General features: G+C 44.6%; 1 protein-coding gene across 2 annotated transcripts in view; it reads left to right on the top strand.

Annotated features, from left to right (window-relative positions):
- Window positions 1–9,516: 9,516 nt before the first annotated feature.
- FNDC4 (fibronectin type III domain containing 4) overlaps window positions 9,517–23,729 on the top strand; it is a 30,960-nt gene continuing 16,747 nt past the window's right edge. For both annotated transcript variants that reach the window (XM_075201007.1, XM_075201006.1), the window contains exons 1-2: window positions 9,517–9,842; window positions 13,097–13,212. In XM_075201007.1, coding sequence (XP_075057108.1) covers window positions 9,701–9,842; window positions 13,097–13,212 — 258 coding nt within the window. In that variant the 5' untranslated portion in view covers window positions 9,517–9,700. The remainder of the gene's footprint in view (window positions 9,843–13,096; window positions 13,213–23,729) is intronic.

The raw sequence follows: 23,729 nt of genomic DNA, 5'->3' as shown, positions 1-23,729 counted from the left end.
GCCGGTTTGAAGGTTATAATTAAGTCAAAGCGAGAGAAAAAAGTGACCATCTTGCTTGTCGGGGGTTCATACATTGAGCTGACTGTAGATAGAGCAGATTTTTATGGTCAGTAAAAATAGTCACGGGGTGACGAGCACCCTCTAATAGGTATCTCCACTCCTCCAAAGCCACCTTTATGGCTAATAGCTCCTTATCTCCGATAGTATAATTATTCTCAGCAGGTAATAAACTTCATGAGTAGAAAGCACAAGGATGGAATTTCTTTTGTTCAGATTTCTGAGAAAGAATGGCTCCTAGTCCAACATTAGAGGCATCTACCTCAAGGAAAAAAAGGAAGGGTAACATCAGGTTGTCGAAGAATAGGAGCAGTTGAAAACGCCCTCTTGAGGAACTGAAATGCTTGAAGAGCCTCAGGAGATCATTGCTTGGTATTAGCACCCTTACGGGTAAGCGCCACAATAGAAGAGACAATGGAGGAGAAACCTTGAATAAAACGTCGATAATAGTTAGCAAATCCTAAAAAGCGTTGAATAGCTCTGAGAGTAGTTGGCTGGGGCCAATGTAACACTGCATTCACTTTCTCCGGATCCATCTCCAGACCTACTCCAGACACAATATATCCCAGGAAGGGAATCTGAGATAATTCAAAGGAACATTTCTCCAGTTTACAGAATAACAAATTTTCCCGGAGTCTAGAAAGGACCTCTACCACATGTAATCGATGGGATGAAAGATCTTGAGAAAATATCAATATGTCGTCTAGATAGACAACGACACAAACATACAACAAGTCCCGGAAAATCTCATTCACAAACCCCTGGAAGACAGCTGGGGTGTTACACAACCCAAAGGGCATGACAAGATATTCATAATGTCCATCCCTGGTGTTAAAAGCTGTCTTCCATTAGTCTCCGGCCTTGATCCGAATTAAATTATAAGCACCACAAATATCCAGTTTAGTTAATATCCGAGCTCCCTTAATGCGATCAAAAAGTTCAGTAATTAACGGAATGGGGTAACTATTTTTGATGGTCATGGCATTAAGACCTCGATAATCTATACACGGTCTCAAAGACCCGTCCTTCTTCTTAACAAAAAAGAAACCCGCTCCAGCGGGAGAAATGGACGGTCGAATAAACCCACAATGGAGATTTTCCTTGACATAGTCAGACATCGCCTGGGTCTCTGGTAACGCAAGGGGGTAAACATGACCCCTAGGAGGATTTTTGCCAGGTTGTAAATCTATTGGACAATCCCAAGCCCGATGGAGCGGAAGACGTTCTGACTGGGCTTTATCAAATACATCAGCAAAGGAGTTGTACTGTCGAGGAAGACCAGGTGGACAAGGTGTTATAGAGGATTTATTTATTTTCACTGAAACCACTTGAGTCAAACATCTGTGATGACAATCCGAATCCCAGGAAATAACTTGCGGAACATTCCAGTCAATCTGTGGAGAATGGAGTTGAAGCCACGGAAAGCCAAGTACAATAGGACTAGTAGTAACCGGAAGAACTAAAGACAAAATTTGCTCTTGATGTAAAGCCCCGATTTGAAGGTTTACAGGAATGGTACGTTGAGTAATAGTTCCATTGATAATTCGTGAACCATCTATGGCCGTAACAGCAATAGCTGTTTTTAAAGGAGTCACAGGTAAAGACCACTGACACACTAAGGAACTTGAAATAAAACTCCCAGCAGCTCCAGAGTCCAGAAGTGCTTGCGATGTAAAAGACTTAGTAACAGTGGAAACAGTAACAGCAAATGAGCAAACTTTAGAATTCAAAAGGTGTGGAGAGGCTTCCAGGGACCCCAACCTTACCTCTCCAGAACAGGTTAGGGCCTCGCGTTTCCCGACTTTCTAGGGCATGAGTTGAGCAAGTGATTAGGATCAGCACAATAAATACAGAGCTTATTCTTCAACCATCGATCCCTCTCTTCTGAATTCAATCTAGAACGTCCTACCTCCATGGGTTCCACTGAAGGTGAGGGATGACGAAATCGAGAAGGCAGGCGACCCGATACTTTAGGTGAAGACTCCTTTTCGGAATTTCTTTCTCGGAATCTCATGTCCACTCTGTTGCACAAAGATATCAAAGCATCCAAAGAAGATGGTAACTCTTGGGAAGCCAGCACGTCTTTAATCTTGTCAGCAAGACCTTGCCAGAAGGCAGCTATGAATGCCTCACTATTCCATTGGAGTTCAGAGGCAAGTGTGCGAAATTGAATTACGTACTGTGCTACTGAACGGGATCCTTGGCGTAATCGAAGAATACTAGAGGCAGCAGAAATAACACGACCAGGTTCATCAAAAATTCTTCGGAAAGTTGAAATGAACATGGCACTATCCTCCAGCAGGGGGTCATTTTTTTCCCACAAAGGAGAAGCCCATGCAAGAGCCTGTCCAGAAAACAGAGAGATTAAATAGGCCACTTTAGAGCGAGGAGTAGGGAAATTTTGAGGTTGGAGCTCAAAATGAATAGAGCACTGATTGAAAAAGCCCCTACAAGCTTTTGGATCTCCATCAAATTTTGAGGGAGTAGGCAGGTGTAGAGTAGAAGCAACAGACACCTGGGATGGCACTGGGAGAGAAGAAGACTAGAGACTGCAAACATTGAAATAATTGTTGCTGACGAGCATCTTGTTGTTCAACCCGAGTAACCAGGTACTGCAGCATATCCTTAGCTGTTGGTTCCGATCCTGGGTCTGTCATGGCCTGTTATTACTGTCACAGGCACTAGGAGTTTTACCTAGAATTCACCAGATGTAGCTACACTTACCAGAAGTGCGGACCTCTGGGTAGTGTGGTGAATCAGTGGAACCATACAGTAGAATAAAGGAAAGGAATGTCAATAGTATAAATGCTGAGTCTTGGCACCGTGGAACTGTGATGGTACAGCAGTTTAGTAAACAGGATAAAATGAGGAAAGAGTCCAAGTGCCTTAGCACGCAGGTAGCATATAGCAGGCCAGTACTGGATAACTGGATAACGTTAGGCAAAGACCAATCAACAATATAGTAGAAGAGTCAGCGACTTGCAGCTACAATACAGAGGCACTTGTAGACTTTAGTCCAGCTAATAGGTATCATACAGAGTAGTAGCTATATCACAAGGAAACATGAATGGTCTACAGCTGGGAAGTTTCACCACGGATATGTAGAGAAGACTTGTCCAGCGCAGGTGTGTAACAGAATAGCATGAGTGGTCTGCAATTGGCAAGTTGTACCACTGATGTGAAGGGAAGACTTGTCCAGGCGCAGGCATGGAACGGAGTAACGTGAGTGGTCTGCAATAGGCAAGTTTTACCACTGATGTGTAGAGAAGACTTGTCCAGCTGCAGGCGTGGAACGGAGTAACGTGAGTGGTCTGCAATAGGCAAGTTGAACCACTGATGTGAAGGGAAGACTTGTCCAGGTGCAGGCGTGGAACGGAGTAACGTGAGTGGTCTGCAATAGGCAAGTTGTACCACTGATGTGAAGGGAAGACTTGTCCAGGTGCAGGCATGTAACGGAGCAACGTAAGTGGTCTGCAATAGGCAAGTTGTACCACTGATGTATAGAGGAGACTTGTCCAGAAGCAGGCAGGTAACAGAGGTAGCGAGAGTAGTCTGCAGCGGGTAAGTTCTACTACCGATGTGGAGAGAAGACTTGTCCAGAAACAGGCAGGAAATGGTAGCGAGAGTAGTCTGCAGCGGGTAAGTTCTACTACCGATGAGGAGAGGAGACTTGTCCAGGAGCAGGCAGGTAACGGAGGTAGCGAGAGTAGTCTGCAACGGGTAAGTTCTACTACCGATGTGGAGAGGAGACTTGTCCAGGAGCAGGCAGGTAACGGAGGTAGCGAGAGTAGTCTGCAGCGGGTAAGTTCTACTACCGATGTGGAGAGGAGACTTGTCCAGGAGCAGGCAGGTAACGGAGGTAGCGAGAGTAGTCTGCAGCGGGTAAGTTCTACTACCGATGTGGAGAGGAGACTTGTCCAGAAGCAGGCAGGTAACGGAGGTAGCGAGAGTAGTCTGCACCGGGTAAGTTCTACTACCGATGTGGAGAGAAGACTTGTCCAGAAGCAGGCAGGTAACGGAGTAGCGAGAGTAGACTGCAGCGGGTAAGTTCTACTACCGATGTGGAGAGAAGACTTGTCCAGGAGCAGGCAGGTAACGGAGGTAGCGAGAGTAGACTGCAGCGGGTAAGTTCTACTACCGATGTGGAGAAGAGACTTGTCCAGGAGCAGGCAGGTAACGGAGGTAGCGAGAGTAGTCTGCAGCGGGTAAGTTCTACTACCGATGTGGAGAAGAGACTTGTCCAGGAGCAGGCAGGTAACGGAGGTAGCGAGAGTAGACTGCAGCGGGTAAGTTCTACTACCGATGTGGAGAAGAGACTTGTCCAGGAGCAGGCAGGTAACGGAGGTAGCGAGAGTAGTCTGCACCGGGTAAGTTCTACTACCGATGTGGAGAAGAGACTTGTCCAGGTGCAGGCATGTAAATGGAGTAGCGAGAGTAGTCTGCAGCGGGTAAGTTCTACTACCGATGTGGAGAAGAGACTTGTCCAGGTGCAGGCATGTAAATGGAGTAGCGAGAGTAGTCTGCAGCGGGTAAGTTCTACTACTGATGTGAAGAGGAGACTTGTCCAGAAGCAAACAGATAACATGAGCAGAAATAGGAAACACCTCAGAGTCACAAGGAATGAGAACCAAGAACAGGCAAAGGTAATAGGGCAACAGGTACCTTAAGTACTGAGAGGTGATTAATTAACCAATGAGAGTAGAGGCGAGGTATTAACAGTTCAGGGTTTCTGCACATGCGCAATCTTAGTCAAGATGGCGGACGGCCGCGGCTCAGGAGAGGCGCCGGCAGGAGCGAGAGAGACCCATGTCCCAACCTAGAGGCACTAACAGTCCGGTGAGTGACAGCGGACGGAGGAGGGAACCAGGGGCCCCTGACCCTCTGCTTCTGCCATGCAGCGGGCCCTATTATCTCCATGGGGCCCAGTGCAGGGAGGAGGGAACCAGGGCCTCCGACCCTCTGCATCTTCCATGCAGCCGACCCCATTATCTCCATGGGCCCGGTACATGGCACCTGTGGCACCTTTGATAGATCTGCCGCTGGTGCAGTTTAATGCTAACTCCCTTCATCGTTGACAATTACGCTGTTACTTTTATCGCTGTTTGTTCTGTAGAAATAATTTTGTGATAATCACTATTGATCCTCATATCACACAGTGTGGATACTGGTTTTCATCTACGGCATATGTGTTACTATTAGAGAGAATATGGTCATTAGAATTATTTTTCCTCAATTTTTATTGAAACCGGTTGTGACAGGTTGGACCACCTATGCCACCCTGTCTGTTGTTGCTGGGAACCGGCTGGGCTTACTTTGCCACTGTTCCCTTTCATTATCCAAAATGCGCCCTCTTGCCGCAGTAGGAGGGGCTAACGGCTAACATGAGCTGCCACCACTGGACTCCTTACCGGTATTAAGTACTGGGTTTCTTCTGGGTCACTGACGCTGCTAGCGTATCTCGTTGCTGGTGTACCTGGCTGGTAACTCCGGACCTCTTACTATGGATCCGGGTTGCTGTGAATGGATCCCCCCTGGCCTATCACATGGACCAGGGCTGCAGGTAGCAGGCAGAGCGGTGGTGCTGGAAAAGCTTGGGTCCAAACCTCAGAGACAACCGGAGAACGGATTAGATTTTAGGGTCTAATCTGTGGATCACAGAAATACAGAGATATTGAAGATGGTTCCAAGCAGGTCTTTGAAGCAAGATGGTTTATTTGCTCACACACACTGGTGGAAGATACCAGTGTGATCAGGTCAGATGAAAAATCAGAAGAACACTAACATGCCCACACAGCTCATTCTTTTATACAGTTCTGACATAGGCTATTTTTAGATTCAGGATGTAACCCTGCTTCCCAAAACATTCATTTACATACATTGCAAAGCTAACAATATTTATACTTAGCTATGAAATTCTTAAAAACCGTGCTGTGATTTCCTGCATCTTTGTTTGAGATGCAGGAAATGTGGCAGAACATTTTAAATTAAACCTTCCTGTCTCCAAGTTAAACCTCACACATCAAAAGATGTAATTAACATGTGCCTTTCACCAGACCGTTCGGAATACATATTCACACAGAACAACAATAAACAAAAACAAGCCAGTTTCCCACATCACAATACACAAGTGCTTTGTAAACACAGTCTCATTGTATCAGATATATACATCAGAAATCGGCATATCCTATAGCAAGGTTAAACAAGAGACGAATTTCTTCCCCTGGTCTCCGAAATAACGATTTCCTATCTTACAATATAAACAATATCAAAAAAATAAGTGCAAATGCAATTACATAAATAAGTGCCCTGCGCTATTTGATTTAAATAAATTTTTAACACAAGTTATTTAATAGTGATCCAGTCACACCGGTAAAACAACTTTACAACACAAGAACGTTGTTGTAAATAATGGGAAAATATACAATCTACAGCAGATCACAATAAAAATGGAGCAACGCAGTGAAAACTCTGTATAATGTATAACGGGGCGGGAAGGTAAAGGGCAGGAGTCAGGGTTTGTTGCCAAAAAACAACCAGCAGACCAATACCTGGGGCTAATGTGACCTTGATGTGTAGACTGACAGAGGTATCGCCTCTTAGTCTCTAAGAGGTGATACCTCTGTCAGAGAAGGGCATTTAGTAATATCCTTGAACTGGATCCAATCATAGCATATAGCACAGTACTCCTGAAATGTATCTTCGGAGGATAGAATGAAGTCATACATGGTCATATAATAGTCCAGACTCGCCAACCACTCCTTTATGGAGTGTGGTGAGGGGGATCCCCAGAGGACCGGTATCACAGCCTTCATAGTAATGTTAGGATGCTTCAGTAACAATGTTTTATATTGGGCAATGGGCTTGTTGATTACGTTGAGCAACCAGAAACTTAGACAATCTGATATGTAAGTTTCTTTGGAGATAGCGATGACTTCATCCCAGAAAGGGCAGATTCTGGGACAATCCCACCAAATGTGAAGGGGTGTACAAGGCGCCATATTACACCTCCAACGGATGTTCCAGGGTACCGGCTGAGACACCCGTACCACCAGGGCCGGTGCTAGGGCCTTGGCGCCCTAGGCATTTTGAAAAAATCGGCGCCTCCCCCCCCGCGAAAATCGGCGCCCTCCTCCCTCCTCACCCCGTCTTTCCTTACCTTGTCACACCACTGCCGCCGCCTTTCTGCTCCGTCTCCTCCCCTCCACTCACTGACACTAGTAAGTGGAGGGGAGGAGACGGAGCAGAGAGGCGGCGGTGGTGAGCAATAGCCTCTCCCCCCTCCCCCGGGCATCTGAATGCTGTGCGGCGGCCGTGACAGGTATGGTCAGTGGTCACCGCACAGTTTTAAAGTAATTTACATTCTTGTGGTGCCCTCCAGGCGCCCTCCAGAGCCCGGCGCCCTAGGCAAGTGCCTAACCTTGCCTAATGGGAGCGCCGGGCCTGCGTACCACCTTGATAGGACTTTGTATTGAGTCTGAGTTACAGTAATGGTGATAGAACTACCCTGTGTTGTCCGGAAGATGTTGCCCATTTTTGTTACGTTACTAAACTTCCTAGGTCCTGTTCCCAATGTTTAGTGATTTTTGGTAACAAGCTGAAGGTTTTTTCATTTAGAGTTGTATAAATAGTGGAGAGGGTATTTGTGGGGTGCTGGGAGGTCGTGCAGAGTGTTTCAAATAAAGGAAAATCCCTTCCTGCCCTGTTGCGGATATCAGGCATCATTAAGAAATGCTCCGGCTGTAGGTATCTCCAAATTCCTGAGTTGGATAAGCTGCATTCAGTTTGAATGTCCTTGAATGGGTGGACACCCGCCACTTTCACCAGCTGACAGTAACGGAGAATCTCCGTCCAAACGCATTTCCAGGAGGAAATGCTGGGTTAATATTCAGTGGGGTATGAGGGGAAGTCAGGAAAGATCCATGTTTTAATATCCGTAGTCTGGACATCATGTCCATTTGGGAGTAATTGTTGGATGGTGTGTAGACGGAAGTGTGGAAGTCACAGGAGGATCATGGCAGAAACTTTAAGCATGGATCCTCTATGACCACCCACTGCTTAACGACACCTCGTCCAGTCCAGGAATCTATTCAGCATATCAGCATCGCAATATTAGCAAAATGAGGAATTGTAGTTGCCTAAATATTTGCGTCTGTAGAGAATGCCATCATCATCATCATCATCATCATCATCATCATCATCATCATCACGCTTCCTACCATTCATGCAAAAATCTTGTGTCATCCTGTGTAAGTCAGTGAACCATATCATCATCATCATCATCACTATCATACTGGGAATGTGTGTACAAGGTAGAGAACTCTCAGGAGTTGGTTCATTTTAATAATGTTGATTCTCCTTATTCAGGAAAAGTTTGTAGTGCGCAATCTCTAATATCTTTGGATCATTGGACTTTAGCGATATACAAGATTAGAATCATATGTCTGAATGAGTATGTGAATGACATTGAACAGTGATATATCATTTGCAGTGAAGTCCAGCTGGTTGATTTGAAGAGATAACAGCAAAGTGTTGTTAATGTTCGTCTAGTACGTGGAGAAGACATTTGGATTTACTCCTGCTGTGTTATTATTTTGAAGTTTTAATGTTGCGTTAATGTAATGTGAAGATTAAGATTAAACTGATTTAGGGGCATATTTAATAAAGCACAATAGTGCTTTTAACGGATAATTAAGGTCCCACAGTGTCCTCCGCAATCATGGATATCTGCTGCTTTGCACTCCTCTTCGTTTTTGGGAGCAGTCACCATTCAACATCCTGGCCGCAATCTAACAAGTCCCGAAAAAACATTGAAGCTGGCGTACATGAGGAAATCTAATGCTGTCAGCTCTGCTCCGGAGAGCAGAGCTGGACAGCGCATGTGTGGAGGGATCACATGATCCCTCCCTGTCACTCACAGCTCTCTCTCTGCAACTATTGCGATAAGGATTGAAAACTACTTTTCACTTTATGTGAATAATGATAAATGTGCCCCTTAGTTCCGCTATCTTAGGTTTATTCATAATTAATTTGAAATCTGTAACTTACAATTGTCAGCTCTTTCTGAAATCCTGTCGGTGTTTTGTAATGTGCTGAAGTTAAGGGCAGGGCAATTATTGCTAACACACCGCAAGCTCAGCTATAAAGTTTTAATTGTAACCTAATAATCCACTGGCGCCAGGAAACACTTCACATTTTGTTTGGTACTATATTATTAAAGAGTTATTACATACTGACTGCTGCCTTTCCAAAAGATTAACAAATAGTTTAACTGCCTACATTTCTTGTAGATTGTAAGCTCTAAGGGACAGCCCCCTTTCATAACTATACAGCTGTATACAACATGGTCCACTACCCCATCTCACATGTCTTTTCTATTTTATTATCCCATTGAAAACACCCAGTGATGAAATGATGTGTCTGCTATGGATTATTGATGTGTGTTGTATTCCTCCAGGAAACGTCTTCTCTGGCCATCTGTGGAACAGGCTCTAGAGAAGACATCAAGCTGTAGGAGGAAGAGGTCCTATGACTGAATCTTCTACAGACCCCTGTCGTGGATGGGACAGTGTGCAGACAGTTGCTGTGTCACATTTCAGAGGATGTAGAGAATATTTGGAGCAGTTTGTCCAGACTTGAAGTTCCAATGACTTGTGTCTCATTTCTAAGCCTTCGATCCAAGGGCTGTGCGTGTGGCAAAAAGCTGCCAAAGATGGCTCATATTCCCATGTACCTGAGTCCAGCTGTGTTGGTCCTTTTCAGCTGCGACCTCTGTTTGGTGAAAGCAAGTAAGTGTCTCTGCCGGAGGGGCGATGGCCGAGTGTAAATGTTTCTACAAATGTACCAGGATCAGGATTGATGACTCCTTGTCTAAGGACAGAGTATTGGCAGTGATATCCATGAGTAAATAAGTGTGGAGGTATAGGAAATACTCAAGAACTGAGCACAATCTTCACCATCAGAATGTTACCTCTTAGTTTGCATTGTTCTGTGAGTGAGGGGTCTGACGTCCCACTGTAAACACAATGGGCCTGATTCAAGGCAACGCATTCTGAGCGCAACCTGAGTTTGCTCAAAAATGCACATAAATTGGCTCTGTGCACCCCTGAATTCAAAAAGAACTGACCTGAAAATACGTGCACACAACACACAGAAAAAAAATATTAAATGAATGTCACAGGTTAATAATATAGGCATTAAATATGTGATAAACAGTAAAAAAAAGTTTGCAAATACATTTATTAGGATGTTCTTAATGTCTAATGAACATAAAATACATTTTTACATTTGCTCCTGATTACAAACACATGTTATAGCTGCATACAACACTGTCATCAGTGATCAGGACTTAGACCAGCCCTGTAGCCGGAGCAAGAGACACAGCAAAAAATCAAGTAACTGATCGATGCCAAGAGCGTGGATTGGACACTGCTGTGTGCGCTTCAGTTTGGCACGCCCTTACTGTACATTGACTATGGGTGAATGTCTCTTCCCTGTTCCCTCCCAGATATAGTAGACTGTAGTAAGTGTCCTTTGCGTTTGAAGACGGAGCAGACAAGGCTGGGCGTATGGTCCGGTTCTGAGCTTGCGCAGAGTGATTTACGCTCAGAATCTGCAGACACTTGATGAATCGGGGCCAATGTGTCGTATTGGAGCTTCTGCCGGCTCCATGTTGTCTAAGTTTTGGTTTTCGAGAGGCTGAGAAAGTAGTGTATAAAACTTACTACTGAAACTAACCCTAATGTCACTGTAGGGCACTTATACTCCATGTTTGTTTTTAGTTATCTTCAGAGTGTGAACCCTATTGTTAAGATCCAGTATAAAAGAGATTAGTCTGGAAGCTTAGTCCAGAATAATTCCACGTCAGATCACCCCGAAGCCTGGTTCTTGGATCATCTCTCAATGCATCAATTTAGGGTTCAGAGAAGTATTTTGTATGAGAATATTTATAGACCTCTCACAAGATGATTTTATTCCTGTACTTAGTCTCAATCTGATCCCCATCTCCCATTTCACCCTTCACCCTCAGTGAGGCGGTACAATCAGGGTGTGTAAGAGTGGGCCGTATAGTGCTGGCATTGATCCATCACCCTCCTGGTAATGGGAGGAGAACAGAACAAGAGGAAGTTCCAGGGAACGGTGGATTGTCGTTAGCTACCAAAGATATAGGAGAGTTCAGGATCTGGCTCCATGATGTGACTATATACTTCTACGTCGCCGGTCATACAGAGCAGACATGCTTAGATCAGCCTTTGGGGACAGCCGCTCTTAGAGCTATGGATCTGGATTCTCTAGAAATGTTTCAGGTTCATTTTCCATTTTATATACAGTCTGGAGTTAAGAGGGAGCATAGTGAATCTATAACTATTGTAAATAATTATATATTTTAGACCCAGGAACTTTATTAGGGAAGGAGAGAGATGGATGAATGAAATAGATGGATAACATCCATTGGAGGTGGATATGGATGGTAAATGAGGGGACAAACTGTCTCTAAAGAGGATGAAGGTGTTCTTGAGGCTGTCACATTCCTCGGGTGTCATTTCCCTCAATAGTCAGCCATAGTTTGCACCTCCACTGGTCAGTCTAATTCAGCAACAATTGTGCGCTGTTTCCCTGTATTGTATCGGTGTGAGATTTATTATAAGGAGATGAGAGATAATAGGAGAAGACACAGTGTATCAGTATGTCAGGACCATCAGGGCTCAGCCAGTGTAACCTCTTCTGACTGCCTCCAATAAGAGGTCCAGGATCTGGTGACAGCTTGGTAAGGGTGGTCCTTATGGTAAACACCTGATCTTGTGGTATCACTTCCGGTTATCTCTGCCCAGTCCCAGTGATTTCTGTACATAGCCCTATGGCTAAAATAAAGTTGGAAGAAGTAATCTAAGCAAGAGCTAAATGTACTATTTGAGGCACTGTCTATGAGATGACTGTCACGGGGTCAGTAGGACCACTCTAACCTGTCTTAGATTTACATTTTTTAGCCCCTTTAGAGAACCTCTGTTGCCACCCTCCCCCCCCATTACCAAAGCGATTCCTGACCTCCAACCACCAACATAAGTGAAATAAGTGTATCCTATGGAAGCCTCAGTCCTCCAGGAGATGTCTGGATACATATAATAAGGAGGAAATCAGAGAGCAGCCGGCAGTGTCCTCTGTAGGCCCAGGCTGGACCTGTTTTCACCTATTCTCCTGGTTGTACCCTGGGCACTGGGTCTATGGACCAGTGGGGGGAGGAATGTGCCCAACTCCTAATATGACAATGATAATATCAGCGGCTGTCAGAGCAGCTTTATCGGACATTGATTGACAGGTTAATTATAAACATTCCACCCAGGTGCTGCAGTAGACGTTGGCTGCTTGGATTGAGATATAGTCATTATTCTAACGGCAATGGCTTACAGAATATTTATTTACTTATTAACTTGATTTGTTCTATTAAAAAAGTGCAGGTGAAAATAACGTTTCCACCAGTTAGTGTATTATAATATATAACAGTGTCTCTGTGAGATGAAAGAACCAGTAAACACTTAAATAAGGTGCCTCTGAGCACCAGAAAACACACACTGAGGCTTATATAAATATATATATACATTATATATATATATATATATATATATATATATATATATATATGTATATTATATAACACATGGACGGTTCATGTTCACTGATCCAACAGTGACAGCTCAGGTCACTGATAGTCATAATAACTCACGGATGTCTGATAATAACAATGTATCCTGACCTATGTAGATATATCAGTGGGAATATCCTGTGTTCTAGGAATCCTGTGTTCTAGGAAGACGTGTATATAAATCTGTATTTATGTCTGACAGATGGTAAAGATTACTGCCAAATTCTGACGCCTCTCATCCTCTGCCCGTCTATGTTACGTGGTATCTCCATCTGTCCGCCAAGCTCCGGGGACAGAGGCCTGGTGGGATTTGCCTGAGGGCGCTTTCACTTGGCAGACTGTATATGGCACAGAGTGGTAGGATGAACATCTAATCTCTGTTGTGTCTGTTTCATGTTTTAGATCGACCCCCCTCCCCGGTCAATGTAACAGTCACACAGCTAAAAGCCAACTCTGCCACCGTCTCGTGGGATGTCCCGGAAGGTGACATTATCATTGGATATGCGATATCCCAGCAGGTGTGTAGAACGATGAGTGATACCGGAATTATATATCTATGGGTGGTCGTGTGTGATGAAGGGATGCAGCCATAATGTCTCTGTGCGGGTCCTTCCTCTCCTCATTGTCCTTCTCCATGCTGCCCGGAGGTTAGCCAGGAGCCAGCGAGCTGTCCCATAGCTGCTCCAGGATGACAGACCATGAACCTTCCTGACATCCATCTCAGCAGAAGTCATCTCTAGTTGTCTCACAGCTGTCCCAAGTCCATCCACGTCCAAATAAAATCAACATATACATGCTGCCCATAGGGTAAACGGAGCCCAGTCTGTGACACGGCCTCAGTGTGTGCTGATCCTGCTCCTAGAGCTTAGAATGATATATAGGATATATTTATAAATTGCTTTATACGGCCAGCACAGTGTATGCAGCACCGTACAAGAAGCACACAATATAACTGTAGCAGCAAAAGGAATGTTATGACCTAGGTCCCTGTCCTGAAGAGCTTCGAATACTAACGACATACATCATCATCATTTATTTATATAGCGCCACTAATTCTGCAGCGCTGTACAGAGAACTCGCTCACATCAGTCCCCGTCCCATTGGGGCTTACAGTCTAAATTCCCTAATACACACACACAGACACACACAGACACACACACACACACACACACACACACACAAACCAAGAGAGAGACTAAGGGCAATTTAATAGCAGCCAATTAACCTACCAGTATGTTTTTTGCGTGTGGAAGGAACCCGGAGCACCCGGAGGAAACCCAGGCAAACACGGGGAGAACATACAAACTCCTCACAGATAAGGCCATGGAATTGAACTCATGACCCCAATGCTGTAAGGCAGAAGTGCTAACCACTAGGCCACCGTGCTGCCCAGACATACAGCAACAATAGGCGATGTAACAAGTAGTAAGAGGGACAGCACTATCACTAGGTGAACTTAGTCAGTTGCCTGTGGCGCCATATTTTTGGGAAGCCAAAAACACTGCATATCACTCGTTCGGTGTTGTTCTTTTCACCGCGCAGCCCCCGCACTATCGTCAGCCATTAACACGGAGGGGTAGCAGCCGCCAGATTCTTACCTGTGAAGCTTCTGACTACTGTTAGTAACGGGCTGGGGGTACGACGCTGCGCTATAATGTCACGCTCCGAAGGGGAGAAGATACCTCTCAGCTGATGAAGCAGGGGGCGGGGGAGCGCCTACGGTGGGAGACCGATGGGAGGCACCTACGGCAGTGCACACACCCGCACATTGTCATGAGCGATAGCAGCATCGGCAGAGAATGAGGGGTAAGGGGTTTATACGCAGGACTACAGGGATAGAATATCAGTGGTTAGGAGCGGTCAGGGAGAAGGCTTCATGAGTTGGCAGATGTAGAGATAGGTAAAGACAGTCAATTTTAAGAGGAATAAAAAGTCCGTCCAGGATTAGAAAGGAAATGTAAGAAAAGCTGAAGTAGTTCTTTGAAGCTGAGAATGAGGACTTTACATTGATGTGGTCATCTGCCAGCTCGGAGAACCTGCCGTAATATTTCTTTGGTATCATTCTCACTACTGGACACGTGTTGCCCATGTTTCCAGAACTTGTGGTGGCAGCTGTTGTGGCCGCGTGGATCAGCAGAGGAGGAACAGAGATGGCAATGACCGCTGAACTCTCTGGGTCCAGCAGCTGAGCTGCATGGTATTCAGTACAACCATCCTGCCCTTGGTGTGAGGACTCCTTGGTACAACCATCAAGCCCTTGGTGTGACGACTCCTTGGTACAACCATCCTGCCCTTGGTGTGAGGACTCCTTGGTACAACCATCCTGCCCCTGGTGTGACGACTCCTTGGTACAACCATCCTGCCCTTGGTGTGAGGACTCCTTGGTACAACCATCCTGCCCCTGGTGTGAGGACTCCTTGGTACAACCATCCTGCCCCTGGTGTGACGACTCCTTGGTACAACCATCCTGCCCTTGGTGTGAGGACTCCTTGGTACAACCATCCTGCCCTTGGTGTGACGACTCCTTGGTACAACCATCCTGCCCTTGGTGTGACGACTCCTTGGTACAACCATCCTGCCCTTGGTGTGACGACTCTTTGTTACAACCATCCTGCCCTTGGTGTGATGACTCTTTGTTACAACCATCCTGCCCTTGGTGTGACGACTCCTTGGTACCACCATCCTGCCCTTGGTGTGACGACTCCTTGGTACAACAATCCTGCCCTTGGTGTGACGACTCCTTGGTACAACCATCCTGCCCTTGGTGTGACGACTCCTTCGTACAACCATCCTGCCCTTGGTGTGACGACTCCTTCGTACAACCATCCTGCCCTTGGTGTGACGACTCCTTGGTACAACCATCCTGCCCTTGGTGTGAGGACTCCTTGGTACAATCATCCTGCCCTTGGTGTGACGACTCCTTGGTACAACCATCCTGCCCTTGGTGTGATGACTCCTTGGTACCACCATCCTGCCCTTGGTGTGACGACTCCTTGGTACAACCATCCTGTCCTTGTGTTACGAGACGCAGCAGTACGCCGCATCCTGGCGTGAGGTAGCAGCCGAGCACGTGCATTAGTTTCAATACACTGTTATCTTTGTGGCAAAGAGTAGGAGGGTGTAGGGACATCCTCCAACTCCAGGGGGAGCTCTCGAATAATTCTATTTGTCATTTATACATGTTCCTGGTTTGTGATATGACCTATGCTAGTTCCCAGCTAGTAATTAATTAGCAGCCTCCTGAGGCTCATTGTCAGCCCTGTCCTCCTCCTTTCTGATTTGTCCATCATAGTATTTAAGGCAGTGAGGACTGGGCCTCATTGCTGGTTATAGTTCCTGCTCTGTGCATACTTACCTGCTCCCTGCTCAGTTCCCCTTCTCTGCCTTTGGATTGATCTTGCTGTGTATGACCTTGGACCGTGTACTGGACTCTGCTGTATTGCCTGTGACCTCGATCTCTGCCTGTTTTCTGGATTTGTTGTTTCCCGCCAGCCCTGACCTTTTGCCTGGACTTCACCACCGCTGTATGCTATTACACAATATCCCTGAGTTCTCCCCAGTCAGTGCACATCTCACGACCCTCTGTCTGTCTGCAGCCAAGTCTGTCCCCACCACTAGGGGCTCCAGTGAACACCAGACTTTTGGAGCAGATTCCGGGTTTTGTTGTACTGGCTGGAGGAGTTCCTAACATTATAACCAGCCTTAAAAAGAAATACTGGTGGAACCTAGGATGGAGCCTAGTCCAGCCCAAGTCCTTGCAGGGCAGATCCAGACTATTTCGCAGGTAGTCCAAGACCTCTCAATCAGATTGGACGCCCAAGAGGAAGCCACCAAGGCCTCTCAAGCAACCCTGTCACCTGCCATAGAACCTAAATTGAATCTTCCGGATCGTTTCTCTGGGGACAGAATCCAATTCCGGAACTTTAAAGAAAGCTGTAAGCTTTATTTTCGCCTCAGACCCCGCTCCTCGGGTTCAGAGCAGCAGAGGGTGGGCATAATCATTTCCCTGCTCCAGGGTGATCCACAGTCCTGGGCCTTTAGTCTGGCCTCAGTCAGCCCTGCACTGCAGTCCATGGATGCCTTTTTCAAGGCCCTTGGTCTCCTCTATGACGACCCAGACCGGGTGGCTTCAGCAGAATCGCACCTAAGGGCACTGAGACAAAGGCGGCATACCGCCGAAGAATACTGTGCCGAATTTAGATGCTGGTCCATTGATAGTCAGTGGAACGACCCTGCACTAAAGAGTCAATTCCGCCTGGGCCTCTCGGAGCAGGGAAAGGACTCCTTAGTCCAATACCCCTCATCTCCAACCTTGAAGACACTTATGCAACTTGTTATCAAAATTGACCACAGAATAAAGGAACGGAAAGCGGAGAAGAACACATCTGCACCATCATGCCCTCCTCCGGACTTTTTCCCTGTTTCTCAAGACCCATCTGAACCCATGCAGCTAGGAGCCTATCGCCTTTCTCCAGAATAAAGATCTAGGCGCCGTTCCTTGGGGCTCTGTCTGTATTGTGGAAACAAGGGTCATCTTCTGCGCACCTGCCGTAACAAGACGGGAAAAGATCGGACTAGGTGTATGTGAAGAGGTGCGCCTAGGCCTCCAAATGGTCTCTTCTAAGAATTCGGTCCTGATTCCTGCCCGGGTTGCCTTTGAGAATAACTCCGTTTCAGTGTCTGCCTTTCTGGATAGCGGTGCTGCAGGTAATTTCCTTGACGTGGAATTTGCCAAGTCCCTCGGCATTCCTGCAGTGAAACTGGAATCTAGCATCACCGTCTGTGGATTAGACGGTAGACCCTTGATCGGAGGCTGGATCCACTCCAGAACCCCGCTGTTGCAACTTTGTGTGGGAGCCCTTCACTCCGAAGTGCTTTCATTTTTTCTTATTCCTTGTTCCTCCGTGCCTTTGATCCTAGGGCATCCCTGGCTGCAACTTCACAACCCTCAAATTGATTGGAGTAAGGGGGAGATCTTACGTTGGGGTACAGCCTGCTCTTCAACCTGCCTGACTCTTCCTCTCCGGGTTGTTCAGCCCTGTTCAGAAAAGCTTCCTTCAGCCTACAGGGAGTTCCAGGATGTATTCTCCAAGAAGGAAGCAGACTCTCTTCCCCCTCATCGGGACTATGATTGCTCAATTGAACTTATTTCTGTTTCTAAGTTCCCCAAGGGGAGATTGTATGCCTTATCCATTCCTGAGACCAAAGCTATGGAGGAATATGTAGAAGAAAACCTTTGGAGGGCATTCATCAGGCCTTCTAAATCACTGTTGGTAGCCGGTTACTATTTTGTGTCTAAAAAGGACAGAAGTCTTAGGCCATGCATAGATTACCGTGGCCTAAATCAAATAACGGTAAAAAAACACTTACCCTTTACCGCTCATCTCTGTTCTTTTTGATCATCTTAAACAAGTTAGTGTTTACTCCAAAATTGATCTGCGAGGAGCATATAATCTGGTTGGAATCAAACATGGCCTTCAACACCCATTCAGGTCATTACGAGTATCTGGTCATGCCCTTCGGCCTATGTAATGCCCCTGCCGTGTTCCAAGATTTTATTAATGATGTGCTGCGAGATTTTCTGGACAAGTTCGTTGTGGTCTACCTTGATGACATTCTAATCTACTCCAATTCTCTGGAACTTCACCGGTTACACGTCATGGAGATACTTCTCAAATTACGTCAGCACCATCTCTTTGCTTAATTGGAGAAATGTGAGTTTGAGGTTACCCAAATCACATTCCTGGGATATGTCATCTCCCCTGATGGCTTTTCGATGGACCCCAGTAAAGTCCAAGCAATCCTTGACTGGGTACAGGCTACAAATCTTAAAGCCATTCAGAGATTCTTGGGGTTCGCCAACTACTACAGGCGATTCATTTGTTCCTTCTCGGTATTGGTGGCTCCCATTGCAGCCCTTACTCGCAAAGGGACTGACGCCACTAAGTGGTCTCCCTCAGTGTTGGATTCCTTCAGAGCACTCAAGAATGCATTCATTTCTGCACCGGTCCTTCGACATCCAAATCCAGAACTGCCGTTCATAGTCGAAGTTGACGCCTCCGATGTTGGAACTGGCGCTATCCTTTCGCAAAAGGATCCCTACGACCACAAATTGCACCCCTGTGCATTCCTCTCTCGAAAATTTTCTTCCGCCGAAACCCACTATGATGTCGGTAATCGGGAGTTATTGGCAGTAAAGTGGGCATTTGAAGAATGACGCCACTGGCTTGAGGGAGCAGCTCATGTGATTACGGTATATACTGACCACAAGAATCTTCAGTTCATTCAATCCGCTAAGGTCATAAATTCAAGACAAGCTCGGTGGGTCCTGTTTTTCTCTCGTTTCAAGTTCTTCATCACGTTCCGACCAGGATCCAAAAACACCAAGGCTGATGCCTTGTCTCGCGGCTTTATCTCCAGGCATCTTCCTCTCGCTGAACCAGCTTCTATCATCCCTGCCTCTGACATTGTTCTAGGTCTGACCCAGGATTTAGGCACGATCCTTCAGGACTTCCAGCATTTGGGATCCATTTAATTTCTGCTGTTGACAGAGACCTGACAATATCCTTATTTCTACAATTGCTTTCAATTCTCTGTATCCCCCAATACTGTTTTATTTCTTTTGGTTTACATGAATGATAGATTTTAAAATGATTAGATAATGATAATGATGATTAGATAATGATAATGATGATTAGATAATGAATGGGTTTCTAGTCCTTTGCGTATATTATATACATGTTCCCATAATCTCATTTTTAACGGGCGTGTTGTTCTTTCAACATACAACTTTCCACACCTACATTCTATAACATAAACTACATTGTTGGTGTGACGGATTATAAACTGCTCAATTTTAAATGTATGTCCATTAACCTCCAGCTCTGTAGTTTTGCTTGTATTTGAATTGCAAGTTCTACAAGCCATACAGACTCCACATCTGTGGAAACCTATAGTCCTAATTGACTTCTTTGAATTCTCGGGTAAAATACTCCTCACTAATTTATTTTTTAAGTTAGGAACTTTCTTATATATGAAAACTACTTTTTCTGGAATAAGATTTTCTATAATGTTATCTTTTCTTAAAATCTCCCAATACCTGGTAAAGATTGTTTTCTATATCTTTAAAATCTTTTGGAATCAAGAGTCTTTCTCTGTTGATCTGCAGTATCTTTTCCTCTGTTTTATCCAGGAACTCCCTCGTATATCCTTTTTCTCATACCACTTAATTGATTAACGAATATGTGGTCTTCCATACAATTTCTTCTTAACTTTTTCATCTGGTCAAAAAGTATATTATCTAGCCATGTACGATGGTGATTGCTGTCATATTGGATATATCCCACTGTATCCGTAGGTTTTTTATAGATCCTTGTCTGTAGACCTTTTTCATTAATGTAATTCATAATGTCTAGGAAATTGACACTAGATTTACTGCATTCAAAGGTAAGTTCAATATGGCAGCTATTGTAATTGAGATGTTGACAAAATCTCTGAAGATCATCCCTTAGAACCTCTCCAGACAAAAAATATGTCATCTACATAGCAATATCAGGCCACCAGGCTCACCCCAAACCCATGCCATGACACACCATTGACTCCTCCCACTGGGCCATGAAGTTGTTGGCCTAGCTTGTGGCGAACCTAGTACCCATCGCCGTACCGATGCATTGTAGATAGTAATGAACCTGAAATCTGAACCACAGATACACTCAAACAATAACAGTACAGAAATTGCTCTTTAAAAACCACGCTGACCTGTTTATTAATCCAGTGTAAGCTCCCAAAGAAATTTTCTGAGATTATATATTTATACATGTATTATGAATGATATGCCCTTATATAAATTTCAGCGTCCAACTAGTCCCTTCCACTCATATAATACCAGTCCAATATAAAAGTGGTAACTGGACCAGGGTATCATCACAGTTTTCAGTAAACAGTGGTATTGAAGCCATTTATATCCCTATAACCGTTACTCTGCAATCAGTCCTTCACTATACAGTAGAAGTATAGTTTGTCCTCTTACTGCCCCAGCTTTAATGTCTACATAAGGCGCAGGTGAAACTCAATGCTGTTATCTCCCCTCTCACAGGTATACATGTACAATTCTTACGTAATCAATCGATTTATAGGGTTTTCAGTGGCAATTCTTCTCTTATCTGAAGTGACAATCTGGATTATTTTATACAAATTGTGTAGTATCTGTTCCCTTATTGCCCTCACAAATCACAGCCCTTGTTATTAAGCACAGTCCCACAAAAATGGCTTATAATCAGCCATCAGGTCTCTTCCCACCTATCTATCTAACTACTGGCTAACTAATACAATCCCCAAAAGCGCTGAGTGAATGATGGTTTCTTATCCATTTTATTAAATCCTTTCCTCATGAGATCTCAGGATCTTTCTCTTCTCCTCCTGCAGCGTTTCCTGAGCTCTCTTACTTGTCTCACCTCCAAGCCAGCTGACAGGATTTAGTTAAATCTTCTTTCCATCACTGCCACAACCCTGTGATAATATCTTCGTTTAATTTTATCCTCGGTGCACTTTTTTTTCTCAGTGCTCTTTTCTGTTCTTCTCCTCCATTAGTGCCATGTCAGTTCCTTCTCTCTTCTGTGCTATTTTCCGTTTCACAAGCCCCTCCTACCATCCTCCGGCAACAGATCAGTGCATGCTGTGGATTGTAGTTCCTAGTTGACTACAGTTCTCTAAGGCGCCTGCGTTAACGTCCTCGTCCACCAGTGCTACATATACATTAAGTAAACATATATAGAGCCTGGTTCATCAAGGAACACAAACCGAATGTAATGTCTATGTGTACTAACGGCACATAAATCAGGGATCCACACGTCCGTATCCCACTACAGGCAGATCTGAAGAAACGTCTCATATTGAATACGGGTCTACGTTCACTCTGCTCTGATAGACAACACATTGCAGGATACAGACAATATATATGTGGTAGATAAACTCCAGCAGACACAGAACAAAAAGTGTTCAATTATTGTCACCTGTTAATAATATACGACCTGATTAAAATGTTTTTGTTTCTTGTTTTTCCCTAAGACAATTATTAGTTTATTACTAATGTCTACTGTACATAAAATACATTGTTACAGCTGCCCCTGACTACAAACACATGTTGTAGCTTTTATCGGCACTTACACCCGACCTGTAGCTGATGCTGAAAACACGTACCTGAGAGATGCCCAAAGCTTGAATCAGATGCAGCCATGTGCGCTCAAGCTTGGCCCTTACACTGACTACGTGGGTACGCCCAGTACCCTCTCCATTTCAGCCCATGAAAGGAAGACTTAATTGTCCTATGCGCTTGAAGATGAATTATATACTCTTACATTCTCTGGCGTATATTTCATATCTGGGCATACGCAGTGTAAATGTAACACAAAATACAGCTCATTAATGAATCAGGCTCATAATGTACACTTTATAAAGTCATCAAATAATTGAAATATAAAAATATATCAAATGAGTAAAGAGAAAGTATATAGAAAAGTATATATGAAATACATCAGGTACAAAATATATATAAAACTTTAAAAACAATACAAAAATCATATCTTTAAAAGTAATATAAGCCAACATATAGAAGTGTCGAAATATCACAAAAGTGTGAACATTCATAACCATCATTTAGGCCAGAGCAGTAACTGGTGTTACGTCTATAAATCCATCTCATTCTGTGACCTCTACCCTTCTATCCCAAGTGCTATGTCTTCTATACCGTCACATGAACAGAAACTGGTATTTGCCATCGTTCCCTTTCGTTATACCAAATGCGCCCTCTAACCGCAGTAGGAGGGACTTACAAATGCTGCCACCACTGGACTCCTTACCGGCATCCAGATTTGGGTTCCTTTTGTGTAACTGTAACTGCTAGGTTACCCCCTTGCTGAGCACCTGGGCTGGTACCACTGACCTCTTACTATGGATCATGGTTGCTGTGGATGGTTCCCTCCTGGCCTATCACACTGGCTGGAGCTGCTGGGTAGCGGCAGAGCGGTGGTACTAGGAGCTGGGTCCAAACCTCAGAAACAGCCGAGATTTTGGGTCTAGTCTTTAGGTCACAGGATTTTCAGCATGGAGAAGTTCTCAAGCAGATCTTTGAAGCAAGTGATGTTTATTTGCTCTCACACTGTTTGAAGGTACCAGTGATCAGGTCAGATGGAACAAGAATGACACATTCAGTACAAACCAGCACTGTGTTATACAGTTTAGACAGCCTCACAGCATAAGCAGCCCCCTGAGTCTGAGTTATGTTTAGTAACAGGATGCAATATGTTTACCCAAACATGGATTTAAATGCAATTTATACTTAACAAAATGTACACTTTTCTGCGATATCCTGAATCCCATTGATCTGAGATTTCCTTTCACTTTAACCAGGATACAGGTAACGGATCCCGGCCGTACATCCAAGTGTTCGTCACTCACATTGAATAGACTTATATAGCACTGCTATCCATAAAACAGACTCACTTCCCACATATGTCTCAACCATAATACACTAAAGATTTCCTCAGCAAATGCTTATTGCATTAGAAATGAATACCTCAGAAATGAATGTCATTCCTCTACTAAGTGCCACACAATATAGTAAAATCAGTACATTACAATGATATAAAAAAGCAGCCTGCGCTATTTCCTTTAAATAAATGTATACCATAAGTTATTTATAAGTGATCCAGTCACAGAAGGTATCTGAGTTGTTGGTATTGGAGAATATTCTCTTCTAGAACTAAGACATTAACAGATATTACAATGATTGCCTTAAATCTAAGCAGGATCACTGTTTATTTCCCCAAACGATTTGTCTTCTAACATACTTGGGGTCAGCATATGCTTAAGGGTCTTTGCTTTCCTAAAAGCAATATCTGGGTGGAGTTTGTATGTTCTCCTCATGTTTCAGAGGGTTTTCCTCCACACTCAAAAAACATACTTGCAAATGAATTGGATACTAGCTTAAATGGACTCATACATGCAAGTGTGTGTGAACGTGTGTGTATGTATGTGC

This window comes from Mixophyes fleayi, chromosome 3, assembly GCF_038048845.1.
Source record: "Mixophyes fleayi isolate aMixFle1 chromosome 3, aMixFle1.hap1, whole genome shotgun sequence".
Taxonomy (NCBI): Eukaryota; Metazoa; Chordata; class Amphibia; order Anura; family Limnodynastidae; genus Mixophyes; species Mixophyes fleayi.
Note: the sequence above shows the minus strand (reverse complement) of the source record. Positions and strands in the feature narration are given on the sequence as shown.